Source organism: Schistocerca serialis, chromosome 9, assembly GCF_023864345.2.
Source record: "Schistocerca serialis cubense isolate TAMUIC-IGC-003099 chromosome 9, iqSchSeri2.2, whole genome shotgun sequence".
NCBI classification, from domain to species: Eukaryota; Metazoa; Arthropoda; class Insecta; order Orthoptera; family Acrididae; genus Schistocerca; species Schistocerca serialis.
This window is the reverse complement of record NC_064646.1, coordinates 492,900,460-492,922,299: the sequence shown is the minus strand read 5'-3', so window position 1 is coordinate 492,922,299 and position 21,840 is coordinate 492,900,460. Positions and strand designations below refer to the sequence as shown.

The 21,840-nt window shown below is 44.5% G+C and overlaps 1 protein-coding gene and 1 non-coding gene across 2 annotated transcripts in view; both read left to right on the top strand.

Annotated features, from left to right (window-relative positions):
• LOC126419733 (GAS2-like protein pickled eggs) overlaps positions 1-18,349 on the top strand; it is an 817,704-nt gene extending 799,355 nt beyond the window's left edge. Inside the window, exon 13 of the mRNA XM_050086911.1 lies at positions 18,011-18,349. Within this exon, the coding sequence (XP_049942868.1) occupies positions 18,011-18,349 (339 nt within the window). The remainder of the gene's footprint in view (positions 1-18,010) is intronic.
• Trnap-cgg (transfer RNA proline (anticodon CGG)) lies at positions 747-820 on the top strand. Its single transcript has one exon. It is a non-coding gene; the product is annotated as a tRNA-Pro (tRNA).
• Positions 18,350-21,840: the final 3,491 nt, after the last annotated feature.

Genomic DNA, 21,840 nt, shown 5'->3' with positions numbered 1-21,840 from the left:
GATTTGCTACAGAGTGGCTCCAGGAACACTCTTCTGAGTTTAAACACTTCCGCTGACCACCAAACTCCCCAGAAATGAACATTATCGAGCAAGAAACTTCCTGGCAGATTAAAACTGTGTGCCAGACCGAGACTCGAACTCGGGACCTTTGCCTTTCGCGGGCAAGTGCTCTACCAACTGAGCTACCCAAACACGACTCACGACCCTTCCTCACAGCTTTACTTCCACCAGTACTTCGTCTCCTACCTTCCAAACTTCACAGAAGCTCTCCTGCGAATCTTGCAGAACTAGCACTCCCAAAAGAAAGGATATTGCGGAGACATGGCTTAGTCACAGCCTGGGGCGTGTTGGCTGGTTGGTTGGTTGTTTTGGGGAAGGAGACCAGACAGCGAGGTCATCGGTCTCATCGGGTTAGAGAAGGACGGGGAAGGAAGTCGGCCGTGCCCTTTGAAAGGAACCATCCCGGCATTTGCCTGGAGCGATTTAGGGAAATCACGGAAAACCTAAATCAGGATGGCCGGACGCGGGATTGAACCGTCGTCCTCCCGAATGCGAGTCCAGTGTCTAACCCCTGGGGGATGTTACCAGAATGAAATTTTCACTTTACAGCAGTGTGTGAGCTTAGGAAACCTACTGGCAAATTAAAACTGTGTGCCGGACCGAGACTCGAGAGCTTCTGCAAAGTTTGGAAGGTAGGAGACGAGGTACTGGCAGAAGTAAAGCTGTGAGGAGGGGGCGTGAGTCGTGCTTGGGTAGCTCAGTGGTAGAGCACTTGCCCGCGGAAGGCAAAGGTCCCGAGTTCGAGTCTCGGCCCGACACACAGTTTTAATCTGCCAGGAAGTTTCATAACAACACACGCCGCTGCAGACTGAACATTTAACTCTGCATCATTGAGCATATCTGGGATGCCTGGCAACGTGCTGTTCAGAAGAGATCTTCACCCCTCGTACTCTTAGGGATTGATGGACAGCCCTGCAGGATTCACGGCATCAATTTCCTCCAGCACTACTTCAGATATAAGTCGAGTCAATGCCACATCATTTTACTGCACTTCTCCGTACTCGCGGGGGCCCTACACGACATTAGGCACGTGTACCAGTTTCTTTGGCGCTTCAGTGTACGTGCCCCACAGAATCGATTGCCAACTCCCTGCAGTACTGCCTCCCGTCACCCACTGTTGAGATCTCTGACGTTCTGTTACACCCCACCTTGCCATCTACACACACTCTGTCGGTTACCAGGGAAATTTCAACTGTCCTCTCCTCCCAGGCACAGAAATTATTTCTGAAGTCCACCCATTCCACGAGCTACACCCTGGCCTACCTCTTCCTTCTCCAAACAAGACTCCATCAATTGTTTGCCTGCGATCATGCACATCCGGTACCACCTGCATCCCTTCTCTTGACACTCCTGAATATTCACCTTGACTCAAATCCTTCACAAAGGTGACGACAACACCATAATCCTTACGCTCCTAAACATCACGCGCATCGTCGTGTCATCAGGACTAACAACATTGTTTTTATTCTTATAAAAAGTTTGTAATTATATTAATTATATTGGAAGTCAACCATCCAGGCATGGAATACTTCATACCGTTAACTCTGATTGAATTAAGGTACCCTGACCCACATCGAATAAGAGACATTACATTACTCATGGAGTCATTCAATGATGCCTGTAGCGTACAGTTTAACTGAGTGCGTCTCATGTTTTGATGAGAGGGCAGAAGAACGTTTAAGCACTGACATTCCTCGGCTTTTGCAAGACAACGTGACGAGCATGGTAAGCTCCAGAATACAGTAGATACAGGAGTCACGGCAGTGTAGTGCTGTGACAGGAATGTGCGTACATATCACGTATTTGTTACGTTTTGACATGTGCTACAGCACAGTGTAAGTAATATGGTTTATTAGCATCTAATTTTATTATCCGTTAGTCGGTAACATGTAAAAAATCTGCTCTAACGGTAACATACGTCTGGGAACCTAAAATTACTAAATTTTGTAATTTATGGCCACTTAGTGAATATCGAAAATAAATTACAGTTCAAAATATGTTTTCATTGCTTTTAAATCATAATTTGCGGTACAGTATGTAAAAATGACATATCCGTCTTTTATGAATTGGTTTATAAACTTTATTATTCTTTTGAAACATTCAAAAAATTAAATGTTGTTGTTTCCAATGAAATAGTTTGTAAATATGACGGGTTTTCTCAGGTATTTTGATATACAGGTTGGGACAAATGAAAGCGGCCTGGAGAACAGGTCCAGGTGGAGTATTCGTCTGCTTGATCGTCGAGGTATTCCCGTCTCTTGCAACAGGCGCTGGGATATGTGGTAGGACTCTGAAGCATTTTCTGGTGGACTGCAGACACTTTTCCTCGTGTGCGGGTACGTTTTGGAATGTTTTTTCACTTGTTCAAAGGACACCGTTTTAGGACTAAGCATTGCATGGCACTGTTTGCTGGCACTTGGAATCGTTATATTTCTCAGCAAACAACTGACCACACCGTTTGCACGACTTTGTTGTCACGTGACTGCCCACAACGAACACCCGCTGCTCCACTGTGAATACCACGCCCCCTTTCCACCGCTCCACTCAGACTGACGCAGCTCGCACTATCCTCTGAACTGGTGTTGATCACGTGGCGGGCGTATACATGGTTTGCGTATCACAGGGTGTAGTAATATGTGTTGTGTTGGCTACTGAGGGAGTCAGCACCAACACAAACAAGAAAGGAGAGAAGTTGCGTTGGCCGGCGGCAGGAATCTAAAATCATCTGCACAACACTATTTAACATGAAATGAAACTTAGCTTCTTTTGCCTCCTGCGTGCGTTAACATCTATCCACTATTACTACTCACAAAAGGCACGTTCAGTCACGTCTTGATATTACTCAGTACTTATGCTCTCGAAATCTGCTACGGAACCGGGGCGACCAGCGATGGGCGGCTGGTTAAATCTGGAGGCGTGGCGCTGGCCGCCGTTTCTATTGGTGCACGGCACAGCAACCTCTTGATGCCGTTTCGCTCCGTTCAACTGCTGGTGAAACGAAGCACTGGTAAGATGAGTAATACCTCTAGCTGTATAAAACTGTTCAAAGTCCTGGGCCGTAAACTGTGGTCCGTTGTCTGTAACCAGCACTACAGGTAAACCTTCTAGGCAAAAAATAGATGGCAAAGCTTGAATGGTACTATGCGACATCGTCGAGTTAATGGACATTGCAAACGGATATTTGTTAAAAGAGTCCACAACAATTTTTTTTAAATTTTCATTTTGTTCGCTTTAGTTCGTTTAATCTGCTCGGGGCGGACGTCATAAGACATCCATTTAAGTTCGTTGTTGATCTGTTAACTCAGGTTTTTTTATTACAGAGGGCACATTACCCTCTGACCGAACACGCTGAGCTACCGTGTCGGCATGAAACAATAAGCCGACGAGTTACATCGAAATTACAATGAGATGAATACCCCTAGATGCATACAGGCGTTGATGTAAGTCAACGGGCACAATTGAAAATGTATGCCCTGACCGGGACTCGAACCTGGGATCTCGTGATGACATGGCAGACGCTCTATCCATCTTTCTTTTTTCTTTTTTGTTCGTTGTTCATCGTTGTGTTTGGTCGTTGCGGACGTCATATGACAATCGTTCAAGTTTGTTGTTGATCCTTTGACTCAGTTTTTTAATTACAGAGGCCAACCAGCTCTCTGACCGAACGCGCTGAGCTACCGTGCCGGCTATCCATCTGAGCCACCGAGGACACAGAGGATAGTGCGACTGCAGGGTCTTATCTCTGGCACGCCTCCCGTGAGGCCCACATTCCCAACTTATTGTCCCGCACTATATTCATAGTGTCCCTGCCCATTATACTCATTACTCGCGGCTTTTCGCCGATTGCCGTTAGAGTTCGAGCACTGTTTGTGCATCCGCACAGAAAAAGATGATCAAATGGCCGGTGAGCCTTATATATGAAGGTGGTATCTGTTCTTTCGGAGATGTTGGGAATGTGGGTCTCAGGGGAAGCGGGCCAGAGATAAGTCCCAGCAGACGCACTATCCTCTGTCTCCTCGGTGGCTCAGACGGATAGACCGTCTGCCATGTAAGCAGGAGATCCCGGTTTCGAGTGCCGGTCGGGGCACACATTTTCAACTGTCCCCCTTGACTTATATCAACGCCTGTATGCAGCTAGGGATATTCATTTCATTGTAATTTCATTCTAACGAGCTGCATGGTCACGAATGGTATCTGTTCTTTCGGACATGTCCGAAAGAACAGATACCATTTTCATGTGTATTAGAGTTACATTGAGTCTTGGTCAATAACTTGGACGCGTAGGGAATCGGCCTGTGCTGTGAGCGAAATCTGTGCGAGAGCACAGCTCCGATTCCGTACGAAGAATCGTACACTGCCAAAACCACAGGCTTACTGGGATCTAAATAAACAAGACATCTGCCATTCAACAAGGCATTTTTAAGTTCCTGGAATGCGTCCTGACACTCTTTGGCCCAAACAAAAGTCGCGTTCCGTGAAGGACAGTTTTGTCTTTCGTGAGTGGAAAAGCGGCGGGTGCACGATTTCACAGAAGACACACACGTTGACGCTGGTTTACTGTAGCCACGGCGCCGTGGCCCATTTGCTCGCAGTGGTCGATTGCAAGGCCGTTCTTGTTTGTCACTTTGCGTTAGACTGCAAATGGGAGCTACTTCGAAGTTTTCCACTGCACTGTGACACGAGTCCTGATGTTCAGTAATTTGTAACACTTGTTTCAAAGTAGGATTAAAATATTTGAGCATTTGTTCACGAATCCGACTGTCTGCCACATTTTACGTAATTGCATCACGAATCATGGCGTCACTATAGTCCTGTTGACAGATACATTGAAACCGACACTGTCGTGTCAACCCTGAAGTTCAGTGACCAACTGACGGTATGTCTGTCCTGACTTTTTCCGCCATCGAAAGAATTTGAAACGAGCTGCAGCAGCCTACAGCTGATTCTCACACTTAGTGAGGGCGGAAACTAGCTCTTCGAAAACCAGCTACTCCGGCCTACTAGTTGGGAATAACTTCTAAGTCAGGAGGTAAACTCCTGTGTTGGCTGAAAGTTTCACTGTACCTTGCACTTCAAGCGAAACACAATGAGCGTCGAACTGAGCGTAGTACTCATTCCATTCCTCTTGTTGCTCATCGAAAGTTCGGAACAGCGAATGCACGTCGGCAGTGCCATAGATGTGGCTGGCTGTTGTGGCGGAGTCGATGAAGCAGCGGCTTGTGCATTAATGAGCTGCTCGACTGCGGACATCAAAGGCGACGTCTGTTGGTCCTGAATCCGAATAAACTGCGTTAGACCAAACCCAGCAACAGGTGGTGCAGGAGGCGGGTTAGAGGCGATTTTAATGAGAGGAGCGCCGCAACAAAGTAATGATACACAATTAGCGAAAGCGTTGCAGTGAGTCTGCAAGAAAACACAATTAGTAGCAACGCGCCTCTGAAACAAAAGAGATAAATATTAGTGACGCGCTGTGACGGAGCGGCGAAGAGCGAAGGCAGTGTTGGTTCTGGAATCCACGGCTGCTGTGGGAGTCAGTGCCGACGCAAACAAAGAAGGAGAGAAGCTGCGATGGTTGGCGGCAGGAATGCAAAATCATCTATACAAAACACTTTAAGAGTTATTGAAACTTAACTTCTTGTATCTCCTCGCATGAGACAGGCTAAAAATCGTCTTCTTATTACAAATTTTCTTTAGTTCACGTCTGTGGTCACAAACGTTTTGTCATCAGACCACCGGTTTCGGTCTATAGTGACCATTTCAGATCGACTGGAGATCTACTGGAGCCAAAGTGACATCGTCCAGTGCTAAACACATCAGCATTTGACGATCCCACTACAGCTAAAAACATTAGCAGTCGACGATGCCACAATGGCTACAGTGTATTAGGACATCTTTGTGTAAAACAGATCTGAAGATGGTCATTATAAACCGAAACCGGTAGTCTGATGACAAATAATTTGTGACCACCACTCGTATATTCGGGTCGCTGTTCAATTCGCGACCGTGTCTCAGCTTGTGTCTTTCTATTACTCGGTACTGATGCTCTCGAAGTCTGTGACCGAACCAGCGCAGGGGGCTCTGAACTGTGTCTGCCTGCAAGTGTGCCGCTGCCCGCTCTTTCCGCTGACGCACGGTCAGCGCCTTCTTGATGCCGTTTCGCGGCGCTGCGCTGGTCGGAGTGCAGTCGATGCTTTAGGATATGCACAATATGCAAACAATCACGTCCAATCGTATGCACTCATCCAGGCCACCTTTATTTGCCCCACGTTGCATATAGAAGTAAAGAGAAAGAAAAAGTTTCTTCACATATTTTACCTGTTCTCATGGATCACTGTAAGCAACTGGGTTTATCACGTTTCACACACTGTTGGAAGCAAAGAAAAAGCTACAAATTTGATGCACATATTTTCCATGGAACACGGTAAGCAACCGGGTTTTTCACATTTCACTCGCTTGTATGCCGTCATTCTGTTATGTGTGTAAGGACAGTAACGTCAGGTTTTTCTCTTTTCTAGCTTGTCGCTTCTTTCTCTTTTTGTTGGATTACCATCTTGCTCTTCTCCACCCAGTATATATGAAGTAGTTTTCCTGTGTTCATGCGGTAAGTTTGGAATCTGAAGCATTCTCTGTATATGTCTTCTGATTAATCTCATTCCTATGCTTTTCGTGAGCTCAAATCTTGACATTGTACCCTTACATAAATGCGTAACATAGGCATTCTCGCAGCTCAAATAGAAAGTGAAATATTGCCAGTGTCCAACTTCTCGTTCGCCGATTAGCTGAACAGTTGCTGCACTTCATGTCTAGCCAGTCTAGAGCTTCTACGCCAGATTTCGTGGCATTGTAGAAATCAGTAAGTTCTGTTTTGTTGCTGTTTTCATCGGGCGGCCGATGTGGCCGTGCGGTTCTAGGCGCTTAAGTCTGGAACCGCGTGGCCGCTACGGTCGCAGGTTCGAATCCTGCCTCGGGCATGGATGTCTGTGATGTCCTTAGGTTAGTTAGGTTTAAGTAGTTCTAAGTTCTAGGGGACTGATGACCACAAATGTTAAGTCCCATAGTGCTCAGAGCCATTTTTTTGTTTTCATCGGTAAACACAGAGTAGAAGAAAGCATTATAATTGCCTTAGATTTTTTGGAACAAAAGACAGTAGTGTAAGATGTTTACTGGACCCATAAACACTGGAGCCCACTTCTTTCTTTGGGTCGGGAAGATACTCTTTTGGAACTTCTCTTTTGTTGGATTTTAGTGTGTTTCAGCAGCTCCTTACACAGTTGAGTGGAGGAAGACAAATTGTATGCTGTGATATTCCTGTTTGTTCCAGCTGTACATTTGGAAAGACGAATCACACACAGAGCCGACTCTTGGAATTTTTTATCTTCTTCTGATAGTGTTGCTCCATCACTAGCTTTTCCCAAATAAATATAAGCATTACACAGGATGTGACAAAAATGTGCGGCACAAATTGCGGGACCATTCCTTACAGGTTGATGAAGAAGTTATATGAACGCGGGTTTGTGTTGACCACATGACTTTCTGGCGAGTGTTACACGAGAACCAGCTGTATCCATACCATTTGTGGCGTGTGCAGGCACTACCAGCAGCTGATGTTCCTCCGCGGGTACTCTTATGCGAATTGTTTATTTGGCAAAGTGTCAACCCTAATTTTAGTGCAACGGTACTGTTCAGGGATGCGTAGTTTCAACGAGATCACATTGTTAATTTTGACAATCCGTATGTATGGGCAGGTGCGAATCCTCACACAACTGTTGAAGCAAGTCATCAACAGAGATTTTCTGTCAGTCTTGGCGCCAACATTGTTGGTGACTGTTTGATAGGCCCTCACTTTCTTTCACACAGACTCAATGGACAAAGTTATTATAGTTTCGTAGAGAACGTTCTACCTGATCTGTTGCACATGTGCCTTTTACTGTGTGACAAAACTTGTTTCTCGTGCACGATAGTGCACCTCCTCATTTTACTGTCACTGTCCATTGGCTTATAAATAACAGCTTCGGTGACAGATGGGTAGGTATAGATGGACCAATTGCCTGGCCTCCACGATCTCCGGACCTAAACACACTGGCCTTTTATTTGTGGGCAGGGGGGTAGGGGGGCATTTGAAAACTCTGGTATATAGAATCACAGTATAAGGTGTTCAGAGAATCCATGCCCTTATTATGGAAGGCTGAAAAACCATGTGCAGTAGTCCCGGGATACATTAGAGCAACCGAGATTCTCTACGACAGTGAGGTGACGCATCTATCAGTGTCCATGGAGGACATACTGAACACCTCCTGTGAGAAGGAGTAGCACATGATATGCTGGTGCATTCTGTTCCTGTGTGTTTCCCATGATTAATGAATTGAAGAAAATGGGCTGTAACATGAAAACAAAGCGTTTTCAGACCCATGTTCATGTACAATAACTTCTTCATCTATGTGTGACGAATGTTTCCTGTAATGTGTGTAGTACATTTTTGTTACTCTCTGTACAAACATGATGACTGTGCATCTGTGAGGCACATGACCTTTATGGTATATTCAGCAGGTTTCTTCGGCGCATGTATTCTGAATTGGCATCTGTCTCAAAATGGGAGTAGAGTGTCATCAACAGAAGCATGAGTTCCAACGGAGTATACCTTCTGACACGAATAGAGATGTTGAAAATGTTGGACACAGCCGCCACAGGGTCATCTCTTTTTCTTTGTTCGCGAGTAGATGCATCATCAAATCTGAGAGCCACCAGTAAAAATTCACATCGTTTCGGAGACATGGTTGCACGAAAAATGGGACATTCGGTAGAGTCGTTTGCAAAACGTGATACCAGTTTTTTATACCCAGACTTGAAAATGAAACATAGAACCATCAAACCAATTAGCGCCTCAATTTCAGTTTTGTCTGCAGCTTTATAGCTGGAAGAGGAAGAATTCTTTAATTTATTCCTTATAACTTGCAGTTTTCAGTTGGTAAGAACTACGATCTCATCGAAAATCTCACTGTCGAAAAACAAACGCCATACTTCTTCTGGGCCTGGATCGTTGCGTAACTGACCAGCAGGGGCTAACCATGACGACAATCTAATTCTTATTATATTTTTGTGTGGTGTCTTAGCGCCGCAAATGGGCGCTCCGGAACTCCAAGTGAAACACTTCATTTTGCCATGGTAAGACATCAGTTTCGATGTCATCATTTGGCCTGTCCTGAACAATGGCATCGCTGACGTGCTCATTCTCGGACGAGTTGAGAACATCATTCACATGTACCTCAGAGTCACTGTCGTGGTCTGAATCTGACAGGCGATGTTCAGCAACGTAAGAATCGTCTGAATGATAGTCGTCATCGCTGTCCTCGAACTGCTCTGAAGCCATCTGCACAACTCTTTCGCTTCACGTATCACACCAGGTATCCACCAACCAGTTCTCATCTATAAATAAAGAGGTATTTGTAAAGTAAGGATCACAAAGCCGGCCGGAGTGGCCGAGCGGTTCCAGGCGCTTCAGTCCGGAACCGCGCTGCTGCTACGGTAGCAGGTTCGAATCCTGCCTCTGGCATGGATGTGTGTGTTGTCCTTAGGTTAGTTAGGTTTAAGTAGTTCTAAGTCCTAGGGGACTGATCACCTCAGATGTTAAGTCCCATAGTGCTCAGAGCCATTTGAACCATTTTGAACACATCACAAAAAGAACGTACTCGTTTAAAGTAATATTCGTCTATCATACGCAGGAAAATTCTTACTTTACAGTAATGTCCTCCTGTGAGACGATATGGATGACGTGTGTGCGCAAGTAAAACGACACTTTCACAGAAATGAAACTATGGCGTCCGTATAGTAATAGCTCAACTCACGACTGAAACACAGTCGAAATATCAGATCAAATTAAGAATGCGCGTGTGCCAAGAGTGCGTTGAGAAATTTTATATCCTCCTATGACACTGATGTTACCAACTATAGTTATTCTGGTGCGAAGCAAATAATAGTGTTTAAAAAATAATTACTTATAGAAGTCCCTTTTTCGAATACAGATATTTCGAGAAACCTACAGGTCGTAAGCACTTTCTTACAACAATATTATAACACCAGAAATCGATCATCTTAATAAACAAATAAGTAATGGTTAAGCTAACGAAAATGTACAAACGGCTGCGAAAGTACGAGGTACAGGCTGCGCGCCATAGTCGTCAGTCGCCTATAGGGTCCGACCTAGTTCTGTCGTCAGGAAATTGATAGTTTTCACTTATTCATTATTAATTTGGCGTATTTATCAGTTTATGGTCGTTAGTAAATAAATAGATCACGATAGAATCCATTTAGAACGTTATTTCGAATATTATAGCTTCCAACTTCATCACTTAGAATCAGAGGAGTAGGATTGCAGTTTACAGAGAACCAGATGGCGCTGATGCTACTTCTGCTACAGACACAAACCGCATGAGCTTCTCGGCAGAACAGGTAGAAATAATCTTACATGACGATATAATCCAAGGACGTATTGTCTTAATTTCCGCGAAACATGGATGGGAAAGCACATGTCATACTCTACGCCTCTTATACCATCCTGTTCGGACTCATTGGGTAACCAGAATGAGATTTTCACTTTGCAGCAGAGTGTGCGCTTACATGAAACTTCCTGACAGATTAAAACTGTGTGCCGGACCGAGACTCGAACTCGGGACCTTTGCCTTTCGTGGGCAAGTGCTCTACCAACTGAGCAACCCAAGCACGACTCACGCCCCGTCCTCACAGCTTTACTTCTGCCAGTACCTCGTCTCCTACCTTCCATACTTTACAGAAGCTCTCCTGCGAACCTTGCAGAACTAGCACTTCTGAAAGAAAGGATATTGCGGAGAGATGGCTTATCCACAGCCTGGGGGATGTTTCCAGAATGAGATTTTTACTCTACAGCTGAGTGTGCGCTGATATGAAACTTCCTGGCAGATTAAAACTGTGTGCCCGACCGAGACTCGCACTAGGGACTTAGTTCGAGTCCCGGTCCGGCACACAGTTTTAATCTGCCAGGAAGTTTCATTGGGTAAACTGAGACACTTCTTGAGATTTAGTACAAGTTCGGGGTTCTTGCAATGTCGCAGTCGGTTGTTTGGAGTGAGTGCCGTAGAACTGGAGGCGTGACGGAATGTCATAAAGGAGCTGTAGTGGTCGGGTAGCGCGTGACTACACCGGGAATGAAGTTCCTTGATTCGCTGGCTTGGCGTATCAACGCAGGCTTTCCAACGTACTATCCGCGGCCGTGTAATACAGCGTAAGAACTGTGCTCGCAAAAATATCCAAACCCACGGATGCGGCAGTAACTGCCGCTGTCGTCTGTCATCTGTCAGTTTTCCAGCGAACATTGCGAAAAGAACTGCATACAGCGCACACTTGAAGTGGGGTACAACGCAGAGGGCCATTGCTGACAGCGGCTGCCTGTTTCCAAATACAGCAGTCCGACGGGCGTTCAAACCGCAGCGTGCGTGGTGTGCAGTTCAGGCCAGAGATAGTTGTGTGATGTATTGGAGGTGTTTTTCGTAAAAGACTTGGGCTCACACATTGGGGTTACCATGAACATGAAACAGTATGTTTATTTCAATATTGTCGGTGGGCTGTTGTTGCCCTGGCACCTAGATCTTCGTGATGAGTGTGCTGTTGTTGACACTCTGGTCTTCTCAGATGAGAGGGGGCCTATTTTGACGAGCAGCCCGGCGCCACGACTGGCCTCCTAAATCACCCGCTCTCATTCCCGCAGTAAAAGCCTCTGACCATTTGGAACAGCAGGTGAAATGTGGCAGTGAACATCCTAGAATCTGAACCTCTACAGGAACTGATCGTCGACGACTTGCTTCAGGTGCGTTTGACATAGCCGAAGTTACTTGCAGACTGGCGTCCTCGTAGGACTGAGGACATTGTCAGTGCCGGAGGTGGTGTCCCGGTATTAGCGTGACGTCTCCTGGGGCTGACTCCTTTTTTTCATGTGCTGTGCTTGTACATGGCAACAAGTCTTCTGGTTCAGAATGTATACCAATTAGGTTCCTTTCGGAGTATGCTGATGCATTAGCTCCATACTTAACGATCATATACAACCGTACCCAAAGACTGGAAAGTTGCACAAGTCGCACCAATATTCAAGAAAGGTAGTAGGAGTAAGCCACTAAAGCACAGGCCCATATCGTTAACGTTGATGTGCAGCAGGATTCTGTAACATATATTGTGTTCGAACATAATGAATTACCTCGAAGAAAACGGTCTATTGACACACAGTCAACAGGGTTTTAGGAAACATCGTTCTTGTGAAAACTCTTTATTCACATGAAATGCTGTGTGCTATTGACAAGGGATTTCAGATCGATTCCATATTTCTGGATTTCCGGTACGCTTTTGACACTGTACCACACAAGCGGCTCGTAATGAAATTGCGTGCTTATGTAATATCGTCTCAGTTATGTGACTGGATCTGTGATTTCCTGTCAGAGAGGTTCGTAGTAATTAGTGGAAAGTCATCGAGTAAAGCAGAAGTAATTTCTGGCATTCCCCAAGATAGTGTTATACACCCTTTGCTGTTCATTATCTATATAAACGATTTGGGACACAATCAGAACAGCCGTCTTCGGTTATTTGCAGATGACGCTGTCGTTTATCGACTAAGTCATCAGAAGATCAAAACAAATTGCAAAACGATTTAGAACAAATATCGGAATGGTGCGAAAAGTGGCAGTTGACCTTAAATAACGAAAAGTGTGAGGTCATCCACATGAGTGCTAAAAGGAACTCGTTAAACTTTTGTTACACGATAAATCAGTCTAATCTAAAAGCCGTAAATTCAACTAAATACCTAGGTATTACAATTACGAACAACTTAAATTGGAAGGAACACATAGAAAATGTTGTGGGGGAGGCTAACCAAAGACTGCATTTTATTGGCAGGACACTTAAGAAAATGTAACAGACCTACTAAGGAGACTGCCTACCCTACGCTTGTCCGTCCTCTTTTAGAATACTGCTGGCCGGTGTGGGATCCTTACCAGATAGGACTGGCAGAGTACATCGAAAAAGTTCAAAGAAAGGCAGCACGTTTTCTATTATCGCGAAATATGGGACAGAGTGTCACAGAAATGATACAGGATTTGGGCTTGACATCATTAGAAGAAAGGCGTTTTTCGTTGCGACGGAATCTTCTCATGAAATTCCAATCACCAACTTTCTCCTCCGAATGCGAAAATATTTTGTTTACACCTACTTAAACAGGGAGGAACGATCACCAAGATAAAATAAGGGAAATCAGAGCTCGTACGGATAGATATAGGTGTTCATTCTTTCCGCGCGCTATACGAGATTGGAGTAATAGAGAATTGTGAAGGTGGTTCGATGAACCCTCTGCCAGGCACTTAAATGTGATTTGCAGAGTATCCATGTAGATGTAGATGAGCTAACGTCGGTAAGCGTACGAGGCTATTCTAGGACGACGCAGTTGTATGCAAATGGAAGCCATCGTTAGGAAACTACACAGAGACCGTCCGGTCAGCGATTAGATAGTGAAACTATCGCAGCCTTCAAGTATATAGGGTAGCTCTCCTGTGCGATTTGAGATGGAACGACCTCAAGATCCTGGATATGGGGAAGGAAGACACCTGACTCACATTTAATGGACGAATCCTTCGGGTGTAGGTCGTCAGTCTTCTGACTGGTCTGAGGGAGCCCACCACCGCTTCCTCTCTTGGCCAACCTCTCCATCTCTGTGGAGCACTCACACCCAACACCCCTAGTTATTTTGTTAATCATATTCCAGTCTCTTGGCTCCCTTACAGTCTGTACCCTGTACATCTCCCTCTAGCACCACTGACATTATTTCCGATGTCTAAACAAGTGCCCTCTCATCCTACACATTCTTCTTGTCAGTGTCTTCCATTTGTGCCTTTCCTCGCTCGTCGATTCTTCGAAGAACATCCTCATTCTTAATTTTATCAGTCCTCCTAATTTTCAACATCCTTCTATTGCACCACATCTCAAAAACTCCTATTACCTTCGATTCTCCTACAATCCAGTATTCACTACCGAACAATGCTTTGCTTCAGACATACATCCTCGGAAATTTATTTCTCAAATTAATGCCAGTGTTTGATTGTAGGTAGACTCCTTTTGGGCAGGAATGCGCTCTTTTCCTGTGCTAGTGTGTATTTTGTGCCCTCCTTACTTTGTCAATCGTATGTTATTTTGCTTCCAAGGTAGATGAATTCCTTCTTGTCTACTTCATGTGTCTCACGTTCGATCCTAAGTTTATCGTTAGTCTAATTTTGCTAGTCCTCATTACCTTCCTCATTTTTCTTCAAATGTTTGAGCGGAGCGAAAACAAGACTGCCTAGAAATTATAGAATTGACTTTTTCCGAGTTTTCATAACCGACCGTAGAGTGGGAAGCGAACAAATGAGTAACAAACTGACGAGAGTTATGTCTAGTTTTGGACAAAGGGATTTAATTGGTTGAAATTAAGCGGGATAATTATTGATTTGAGGGCAAATTGAAATGTTTCTCGAACAGCTACTGCTAGCTATGCAAATGAATTGTTAAAAACTTTATCTCTTTAAAGCAAGGTGTTTTGCACATAAAAAAGTTACATTGGTGTGATATTTAATTAGCAAATTCTGAAATAAAAAGGGCTCAAAAAACTGTGAAATGTGTGAAAGTAAGGAATAAAATATGTAGAGAAGCAATTGATGCATCTTTGAATGATGCCAAAAATCACGTAGAACAGATGAAGTGATGATTGAGAATTTGAAGTTCGGTGTTTAACTTCGAATTTTACGATTTTTAAAGAAAGCTGGAGGATATTTGTCTGGTGGGTTACGTAGACTGTGCATTCTCATTGGCTGTACATGATTTCGAGCATCATTCAAACGTATGTCAAGTATTTTTCTAAGCATTTGTGTTTCTTACTTTTTCATAAATCAGATCACAAAACATCTCATGGCATTTTACAATTTTTTTTCAGTACTCACAATCCATAATGTGTGCTAAACCACCATAAGCACATGCCTGATTCACATGCCCTTCACGCGGCTGTTGTGTACGGGAAAGAAGGGATGAACAAACTTTGTACAGCTTGGCAGAAGTTGTCGAAACTTATCGACACTACCTCAGTCTATTGACACATTCGCTTGCACAGTTAGCATAGGCACACCACGTGGATGAACAGCGGCAGCGAATTTGCAGTGTGCACTGAGTGGAAGCTACTCCGTACAAGCTGTCTGCGATGCTTCCGCAGCCGCATGGAAGGTGTCACGTTTGACCCTAAATTTTAATCCCACTTCTCACCATTTTATAAGGTGGTTTAAATATTCATCTAACACCATCCTACATATTTAATTGATATTTTCATGCTGCAATAGTACTTCCCAGGCCTATTGACATAATGGGTGAGTAACTGAGATGTTCTTTTCATAAATCGTATTTCTACACTGATGTCTAAAATAAAAGCAACAAGCCGCTATTTCCCCGTCCCTTGTCTAGTTCACGACATTATCATACATACTGTCAACAGATGTCCGTACGATCGTGTTGTGCACGGAAGATGATATTCAGGTCAACGGACAACCATGCCAACAATGACGGCAGGGCATCTGTGAAACGAGGTAGTGTTTTCCGGGTAGCCCCACATCACAATCGCTGTGTACTGAGTCGCAGACCGTGCAGTGTGGCACAGAGAAGATACCTACCAGACTCTTTGCGGTGGAGGGCCACAGAAAGAAAGCAAGCAGGACAGTGAAATGACTCTGAGCACTATGGGACTTAACTTCTGAGGTCCTCAGTCCTCTAACAGGACAGTCGCAAACTGATTTGGCCTAATGGCTTAATGTGAATCGTTCTGTTGTTTCTGGGATGTGGTGACAGTTTATACAGACCAAAACTGTATCCCGAAGACCTGGGCAGGGTTGACCACGTGTAACATCAGAAGGGGAGGACCGTTAAATTGATATCAAACGCTGTGAAAAAAAGTTTGAAACTTGCTCTTTTCATTGGCATAAAGCTTGTTCATCTTGGATTTTTACTCGAATGCATACGAAGTTTTGAAAATGGGTCCATCATTTAGAATGTTGTGGCCTTCAGTCCAGAGACTGGTTTGATGCAGCTCTGCATGTACTCTATATTGTGCAAGCCTCTTCATCTCAGAATAAATACTGCTACCTACGTACTTCTGAATCTGCTCAGTGTATTCATCTCTTGGTCTCCCTTACGATTTTTCCCTCCACGCTTCCCTCCGGTGATCCCTTGATGCCTCAGAAGGTGTCCTACCAACCGACCACTTGTTCTAGGTCGGCCGCTGTGGCCGAGCGGTTCTAGGCGCTTCAGTCCGGAAGTGTGCTGCTGCTACGGTAGCAGGTTCGAATCGTGTCTCGGGCATGGATGTGTCTGATGTCCTTAGGTTAGTTAGGTTTAAGTAGTTCTAGGGGACAGATGACCTCAGATGGTAAGTATCATAGTGGTTAAAGCCATTTGAACCTTCTTCTAGTCAAGTTATACCACAAATTCCTCTTCTTCCCAATTCTGTTCAGTACCTTCTCATTAGTTACGTGATCTACCCATCTAATCTTCAGCATTATTCTGTAGCACCACATTTCGAAAGCTTCTATTCTCACCTTGTTTAAACTTGTCCATGTTTCACTTCCATACACGGCTGCAGTCGATACAAATACTTCCAGAATTCAATGTTCACAAATTTCTCTTCTTCGGAAACGCTTTCCTTAGCAGAGCCAGTGTACACTTTAGATCCTCTCTACTTCGACCATCATCATTGATTTTACTCCCCAAACAACAAAATTCATTAACTACTTTAAGTGTCTCATATCCTAATCTAATTCCCTCATTATCACCTGATTTATTTCGACTACATTCCATTATCCTCGTTTTGCTTTTGTTATATTCATCTTATATCCTCCTTTCAAAACACTGGCCATTCCGTTCAGCTGCTCTTCCAGGTCCTTTGCTGTCTCTGACAGAATTACAATGTCGTCGGAAAATCTTAAAGTTTTAATTTCTTCCCCGTGGATTGTAATAGGCTAGAACCCTGTGTCACTCCCTTCTCAACCACTGCTTCCCTTTCATGTCGCTCGACTCTTGTAACTGCCATCTGGTTTCTGTACAAATTGTAAATAGCTTTCCGCTCCCTGTATTTGTGACCCCTGCCTCAACAAAAGCAAAACGATAAGAATGGAATGTAGTCGAATGAAGTCAGGTGATGCTAAGGGAATTAGATTAGGAAGTGGGACACTTAAAGTAGTAAAGGAGTTTTGCTATTTGGGGACCAAAAGAATTGATGATGGAGAGGATATAAAATGTAGACAGGCAATGGCAAGGAAAGCGTTTCTGAAGAAGAGAAATTTGTTAACATCGAGTATTGATTTAAGTGTCAGGAAGTCGTTTCTGAAAGTATTTGTATGGAGTGTAGCCATGTATGGAAGTGAAAGTTGGACGATAAATAGTTTAGACAAGAAGAGAATAGAAGCTTTCGAAATGTGGTGCCACAGAAGAGTGCTGAAGATTAGATGGGTAGATCACATAACTAATGAGGAGGTATTGAATAGAATTGGGGAGAAGAGGAGTTTGGGGCACAGCTCGACTAGAGGAAGGGATCGATTGGTAGGACATGTTCTGAGGCATCAAGGGATCACCAATTTGGTACTGGAGGGCAGCGCGGAGGGTGGGAGACCGAGAGATGAATACACTAAGCAGATTCAGAAGGATGTAGGCTGCAGTAGGTACTGGGAGATGAAGAAGCTTGCACAGGATAGATTAGCACGGAGAGCTGCATCAAACCAGTCTCAGGACTGAAGATCAGAACAACAACAGCCACCTTCAGAATTAGAAAGAGAGTATTCCGGTCAACATTGTCAACCCTGTATGTTCCACGTATTTTCTCGCAGCTCGCAGCTGCCTTTCGCGCCGTTTCACGTTGTGCCGCTGCCGGCAGGTGCTGTCGGTGAAGGAGCTGGACAACGACGTGACGGTGCTGAACAAGATGCGCCAGATCATCCGGCAGTACGCCGACCTGGTGGGCGACGCCGCCGACGCGGATGCGGACGCCGGCGCGGCGCGGCCGCCCTCCGAGGAGCTGGACCTGACGTCGGCGTGGGTGCACGGCAACGGCAGCCTCCCGCGCCGCGCCGCCTCCGTGTGCGGGGGCGACCTGGGGGCGGCCGTGGGGCCCAGCCCGCGCAAGGACTCCAAGGGCAGCCGCATCCCGGCGCCGCTGCCGCTGCAGCTGCCGCTGCCGCTCGTCTCCTACGGCAGCCGCCAGCTCGACAGCTGACTGCCGACGGACGTGCTGCGCCGCGGCGCCAGCGCCAAGACCGCGCGCTGAGGGAGCCCACGCCAGACCCCGTACCCCGTGTCCACTCCTGTCCCCTCCCCGTACCTCTCTTGCCACACTGCCGAGGGTGCTGCAACAGCTCGTACATACACCTAGCTCTTGCCACTGTAATCTTTTCGTCGTAAGTTTCACTCGGAACTCGACATAGTGTTATTTATTCGTCCACATATGTTTCTGCAGAAGCTAAACCACTCTCCGTCGACTACACAGTTATTCACTCGTACCTCTAAGGCTTCAGAAGATGAGTACACTAGAACGACAAGACGTACAGAAAATAGCCGCATAACAGTGGAAAGAGTAAGTTCGTCAGTTTCATTACACGAGCTGAGTATGTGCGACATTTATGATGCCGAAAACACCAGTACGTGGGTACAATTCGTTGAAGTTACTGGGAAGGTATAACAACTTCATACCGCTTTGGAAATATGCTCACTGGGTTTCCTATCTGCGCCCGCGTCAGTGTGACCGGATGATTTGCCTGCATGTTCCGACGTATCTGACCCCTGGTGGTGCAACTGGCAACTACTCCACAGTGTGTGTTACGAATCGCAACGTTTTTAGACGCTCTATCCACTGATAGGTGTCAAGTTTCTGGTTGTACTGCAGTTTTTGTGCACTCCTGTTCTGAAACCGTCCAGGTACTTAGGGATAAATCTACATAACGCCAGGTCCACGTTGTGGCCCTGCTGCCCGTAATTCACCATTCATGTGTCGGACTAGACCTGCACCTGTGCTGCCGTCTCCACCTCTCCACCAGTTAGTACGATTTGCGAATGATATGGACTAGCCTGCATCGACATATCCTGACAGTCGTGGAACAAATTGCGATAGAACTTCAAACGGTATTCAGTACGAAACTTAACTGGCAGAAGAAAGCTGTGTGGAAGGGGCTTGAGTCGTGATTGGGTAGCTCAGATGGTAGAGCACTTACCCGCGAAAGGCAAAGCTCCAGAGGTTCGAGTCTCGATCCGGCACACAGCTTTAATCTGCCAATAAGGTTCGTATCAGTGCACACTCCACTGCAAAGTGAAAATCTCATTCTGGCATTCAGTACAATTAAGAAAGACGAATTATCTTTTACTCCCCATTTTATGACGACTTTCCACATTTTCCCGTTTTGAAAACCTACATGAATGACAATACTACATGCATACCACCAGTGGGACTCAAAGTGACTGCCAAATGAGATTTTAAATGAGAACCACATAGGCTAGACATTCCACACGGTCATTCTCACACACAAGGAAGTCTTCTAGTGCTTTAGCATCACTTACTCTACGATTCCTGCTAGAATAACAAAATTCCCAATACAAAAGTTGGATCTGTTTCCAGTGGCGTTAAAATGGGCAGTGGATTTCAGTGCATGTGACAAGATACCGCTGAGTGTGGTTTTGTTTACCCTGGGGGTTCAACGTATGACAAACACAGCACATCGAAGAAAAGGTTTCCAGCGAAGTTAGCACTAACACTTTCCCTCTGCGCAGTAAAGGCACTTCTTCTAGCTGACATAGCAATGGTGAGATTTTTGAGGGTGGGTGGATGACAGATACATTCCATTCCAAAACACGGTTGACACTTTTGACCCGTCACAGTACCACACACACACTCTTAAGAAGAGTCTCGGGGAGACAGTTGATGACTGTCACGATTGACAGAAACTGAGTGAAGTCAACTCGTGCTGTCTGCTTCCTAGTTGTTAGCAGCTGAAGATAGCGGACACCGCTGGATTTAATATGTCTGCATCTGTGGAAGTAGAGTTAAAAGCCGCTGAAAATTTTTATGTAACTGCCTGTGAAAATGTCCTATTTATAGAACGCTACATTCAACACTGAGCTGATGAATAGCTGAAGTTTGTAGCAGATACTGCTTGATATTATTCCGTTTGTTTAGATTTACCTGCTCTGGTTAGTGCCCTCCATAGAAATCTTTCATAGAGTGACCATACAGTATCTTCTGTGTGCTTATGGGCTCCTAGCTGCAGCATATCGCTCAGCACTAATCTGTTGAACTGATAATCCCACACAGTTTTAAACTCACTTATAACTAGCAATTCTAGGGTGCTGCATTAAACTATTTAAGATTGTGCTCACTACTGTCTTCATCACATGGATGAGATACACTGCAGCATATGCTATGTCACACAAATTGCAGGAAGGCTAAGTTGTTATGAACCCAAAGACTGGTGTTAACACCACAGTATTTTGCTAAGTGTGCATATCAGAAATAACATACGTGTTGCCCTGACCTATAAAGCTGATTACCCATCACTTTTATAATGTTAGTAAGTATACACTCTGCCTCTCTTTACAAGAACTCTATTGAGTACTTGTCCAAAGATACAAAGTTTGAGAAACTTCAAACTTCTGTTAAAATAAAAACAATTCTCTGTAAGCCATTTTGTTATTATGAAGACAATCAGTAATTAGAACTAGCATCTTAATATGCTGCATCATAATTATCATTCAGAGTGAGTAGAAAATAAACATTCATAAATGCAAATTATTTGCACCAGTTGATATATATTTTGTGTTATAGTGAAGACTTACTCCCAATTTTGTTTTATAATACATATCTCATTCTGTTCATGTTCTTCATATTTATATTGTCTTGTGTAGTACTTCATAGTACAGAGTGGATTATCAAGAAAGTTAGGGATTTTGTAAAACTTGGATAAATTATTGATCTATATGTGAGCAACAGATCTGAAATGTAGTTAGCAGCAGAAAGGAATCTACCAGCTGTTTGTAGCACTCTACAGCCATTTTCCAGCTGAAATTTGTCTAATATTACCAAAACCTGCACTCCCGTGTGGCATGAGGAGAATTAACTAAAGACTGTAATGTGGGTGTGGCAGTGATACGAGACAGTAAAAGAGAACAATGTATCGTTAAAATATGTCTGAGTGTGTTGGTAAACCATAGTGCTCCATCACTTCTTAGCATAGGAAAGCGGGGGAAATGCAGAAAGACAGTTCCCGTCCCTCCCATGTCATATCTATCACTCTGGAACTGTGAATCTCAGTGACGCTTTGCCCTGGCCGTATCTCCCCCATGAGCACCAGATGCAAAATTTATCACAAGTAATTTTCATCGCTAACCTCCTAATGATAGGATGTTGTTTTTATATTACATGCTATAATTCTTACTGTAATCTCTAAGACTTACAAACATTTTTTAGTTTGCTTACTGCTACTCATTGTAAATACTGTAACAGCTACACTGGAGTTTCATTAAAAAATATGATTTTCAATACAAGACAGAAATATTTCTACATGCAGAGCAAATATGTAACTTAATTCCCTTGCATGGTTGATATACTTGGTGCTAGCTGTGTCATTAGTTATAAATAGGGGCTCGTGAATACAAAGAATGTATACCACTTCTCTACATTCTCTATGAAATAGTAATAGCTTTTGAACGAAACCCTGGTCT